Source organism: Lycium ferocissimum, chromosome 1 (assembly GCF_029784015.1).
Source record: "Lycium ferocissimum isolate CSIRO_LF1 chromosome 1, AGI_CSIRO_Lferr_CH_V1, whole genome shotgun sequence".
In the NCBI taxonomy this organism is placed as follows: domain Eukaryota; kingdom Viridiplantae; phylum Streptophyta; class Magnoliopsida; order Solanales; family Solanaceae; genus Lycium; species Lycium ferocissimum.
The window spans coordinates 28,163,641-28,167,117 of NC_081342.1; the positions used below are offsets into that span (position 1 = coordinate 28,163,641).

Below are 3,477 nucleotides of genomic sequence, written 5' to 3' on the forward strand. Positions count from 1 at the left end.
TAGAGGAAGACATGAATTAGAAAAGCAGCGAAAGAGAGAGAGGCACCTCTTAGTTCTCGTCCTTGGCAAAGTGGGGCAACTAAAAACTGAAACATCTGCCGTCCCTTTTCCCCTTGTTTTCTTTAAAGATGAGCAACTCCGAGTCAAAACACCAAATTTTTCTTCTGCTGCTTTGTCTTTTTTTGACAATGAGTCTTCTGCTGTTTTTTCATCTGAAGGAAAGTGCTCATGAGAAATTGCCTGAGCTTTGTCTTTTACCTTCTGGGGAGATGAAGACATGAAAGGCTCATGAATACCTTTCGTCCTCTTATTTCCTGAAACTGGGGTAGACAGAATAACTACTCCTTTCCCCTTATCTTTCTTGGTCTCAGGAGATAAGCTACTGGAAGGCTCAGCAATTGCTTTCCCTTTATCCTTCATAATCATAGGAGGCAGTGAAAGACAAGGCTCATCAATCTCTTTCTCTTTGTCTTTTTTGTTTTCATTATTGGAAGTGAAGGGCCGAGCAGGAGCTTCTAAGTTAGACTTCTTTGCAGTCGGCCTGCGATTGTTAACTACAGCTTTATTTCCTGAAACGGGGGTAGACAGAATAACTACTCCTTCCCCCTTATCTTCCTTAGTCGCAGGAGGCAAGCTACTGAAGGGCTCCGCAATTGCTTTCCCTTTATCCTTCATAACTGTAGGAGGCAGTGAAAGGAAAGGCGCATCAATCTCCTTCCTTTTGTCTTTTTTATTTTCATGACTGGGAGTGAAGGGCAGAGCAGTAGCTTCTAAATTGGACTTCTTTGCAGTCTGCCTTCGATTGTTAACTACAGCTTCACTGCCCCTGCCAGCTTGAGTAACAAACAAGAGAAAAATTAGACAGGTTTAACCTAAGCATGCCAACAAATAGAGACATTAAAAGATCAGCAAAACCACAGCATAGTAGCACAATTTCCTGAATTTAGCATTTCAATACTGGAAAGAGATAATTTTCACGTTACCAAATAAGAAGCCAAGCTTATAGAGAAAACGAGGAACCAAACAAATCAATGTTAACTATTACATAAGTTGTTTCTGTTCAAATGGCAGGAAAGTGTTTGCAATTTGCTTCCCAACATAAAACTCAATTTGCTAGGGGTCGGCATCTTCAGATCATGTTTCGTGATATATAAAGCTTCCTTTTATATATCACTATGACCACTAAGGCATGCGTTTAATCTAACACAACCTCCTCCTTTATCTAGACTTCGGACGGACTATATGAATCTTTACATGTGCATAGTTAGAACCTTCTTTCTTTCTGAAAATGCGCATAGTTATAAGTTATCATGATTACTTTAAATTAAAGACTTTAAAAGATTCTTAAAATTTTTAGAAAGATTGATGAAATCCGTGTTTCACAAGTTTGGTTGGATTTAAGACAACTATTGCAACTAAAATTTTAAACAAGAAAAGGTTAATAATCTGGTTCATGAGCTTTGGCATTCGGAATCATCACTGTAGTTTTTCGCAAAGTGGGGGAACTAGTTATCCATTAAGGTAATGCTAACGGAAAGGAGCTAAGAGCCTAAAACCAATTTATTTTCCATAATCAATTTCTTCATTCCGAATATATAATTTAACACTATCCATTATAATCCTCATAAAACATAAACCAGGACCCATGAAAACAACGAGTCAAGAAGATCAGATAGCAAGGAGGAACGCTTAGTAGTTGCTTGTAAGCAATATATTTATTCCAACATACCCAGTGTAGTGTAATCCCACAAGTGGGGTCTGGGGAGGGTAGAACGTACACATGCCTTACCCCTACCTCGTGGAGGTAGAGAAACTGTTTTCGAAAGACCCACTGCTCAAGTGCAGCAAATCAAAGTACTTATGAAAAAGGAAATACGGCATTGGAAAAAACATGACAACTAATAAGTAAAGCAGAACCGAGCACTAAGAGAAAAGAACAGTAACATCAACGAAATAGGGCAATAACCGAAACGGAAGCAATTCCCTACATGATAATTCACTGCATCTTAATGTCAAATAGGGTAAAATAAACTCAAAATATGAAAATAAACTGGAATATGCAAATACATATAAATAGAGATATAGAGGAGAGGAACACCACTATTTATACACTTTTGTACAAGGTTGACACATTATGTATAATGCTTCCCCTGGTATTATATTGTATAATCTGAAAATATGGCTACGTGGCGTGATATTTTATGTTGGCCAGTATATTTTTGAAAATTACAATCCGTCATAATCCTCATAAAACATAAACCAGAACCCACGAAAACAATGAGTCAATAAGATGAGATAGCAAGGAAAATGTTCACTAGCTGCTTGTAAGTAATATATTTATTCCCTACGATGATAATTCATCGCGACTTAATGTCAAAGAGGGTAAAATAAAGGGAAATTTTCAAAAAATATACAGCCCAACATACATTATTACGCCACATAGCCATATATACAACATTATACAAAGGGGAAAGCATTATACATAATGTATCAACCTTGTATATAAAAGGCGTTTATACACACACACGGGCTAAACTGGGTACAAATTCAAAACATGGGCTACATGGCGTAAATATTTTCTTTGAGTAGACATAGAGCGTAATTTTCCCATAATTCACCGCAACAAAATGTCAAAGAGGGTAAAAGAAACTCAAAAAGCAATATGCAAATAAACATACATATATTCAGAGATAATAGAGGAGGGGAATAGAATCATACTAGGGTTTTGAACAGAGTTGAAACTGGAAGAAGCGACACTTGTTTCAGAGTTTACCCTGTTTGGGGAATTGATATTGTAATTGTAATTGGGTTTTGAGGTATTATTAGAAATTGGGGCTTTCCGAATAACATTTTGAGGTTTCGAAGAAGATGCTGAGGAACAAAGTTTACGGAGAGTGGAAGTTGGTATAAGATTGAAATTGGAGATGTCTGATAATGGTTGTCTCTTCTTTTGAGTAGCCATGGATTTCGAGGCGTTGTTTGGGTTATTATCATTCCTTTGACTAGCCATGGATTCAAATTTTCTGTTTATAACTGAAAGTTAAAAGAGTGTTGAAGAAGCTTAACAATCACTTGGCTGGCGGGAAGACTTTCGGAAAATAATCAGGACAAAGATGCGTTTGCTAGAGACGTCTTTTGGACCAACGATGGTTGCATTCGGTATGGTCGGGTCACTCGAGCCCCTTCTTAGTTGTTCAACCTTTTGGCCCTTTTGATTCACAAATAAATTATTAATAATGTCGAGATTAATTATGCATGGCATTGATAATGCATGGATCGTAAACGAGTTTATTTTTTATGGAATATTTGATTTGTTGCATTAAAAGGGAAAAAGGGTCAAATTTGTTCCTTTACTCTGCGAACAGGATCCTCTATTATACTTCTTGTATATAGAAATATCGTTGTCGATATTTAAGTGGCTTAAATATACTCCTCCTTTATTAGGATTATCTAAGGTAGACAACTAATCTGACACTG

At 36.9% G+C, this 3,477-nt stretch overlaps 1 protein-coding gene across 2 annotated transcripts in view; it reads right to left on the reverse strand.

The window, feature by feature from the left end:
- The window catches only part of LOC132053549 (uncharacterized), a 4,631-nt gene extending 1,430 nt beyond the window's left edge, over positions 1 to 3,201 (reverse strand). Inside the window, exons 1-2 of one of the 2 annotated variants that reach the window (XM_059445638.1) lie at positions 2,719 to 3,199; positions 47 to 833 (exon numbers count right to left, since the gene is read on the reverse strand). In XM_059445638.1, coding sequence (XP_059301621.1) covers positions 47 to 833; positions 2,719 to 3,010 — 1,079 coding nt within the window. In that variant the 5' untranslated portion in view covers positions 3,011 to 3,199. Of the gene's footprint in view, positions 1 to 46; positions 834 to 2,718 lie in introns of both variants that reach the window. The other variant, XM_059445647.1, reaches the window with a different exon arrangement.
- Positions 3,202 to 3,477: the final 276 nt, after the last annotated feature.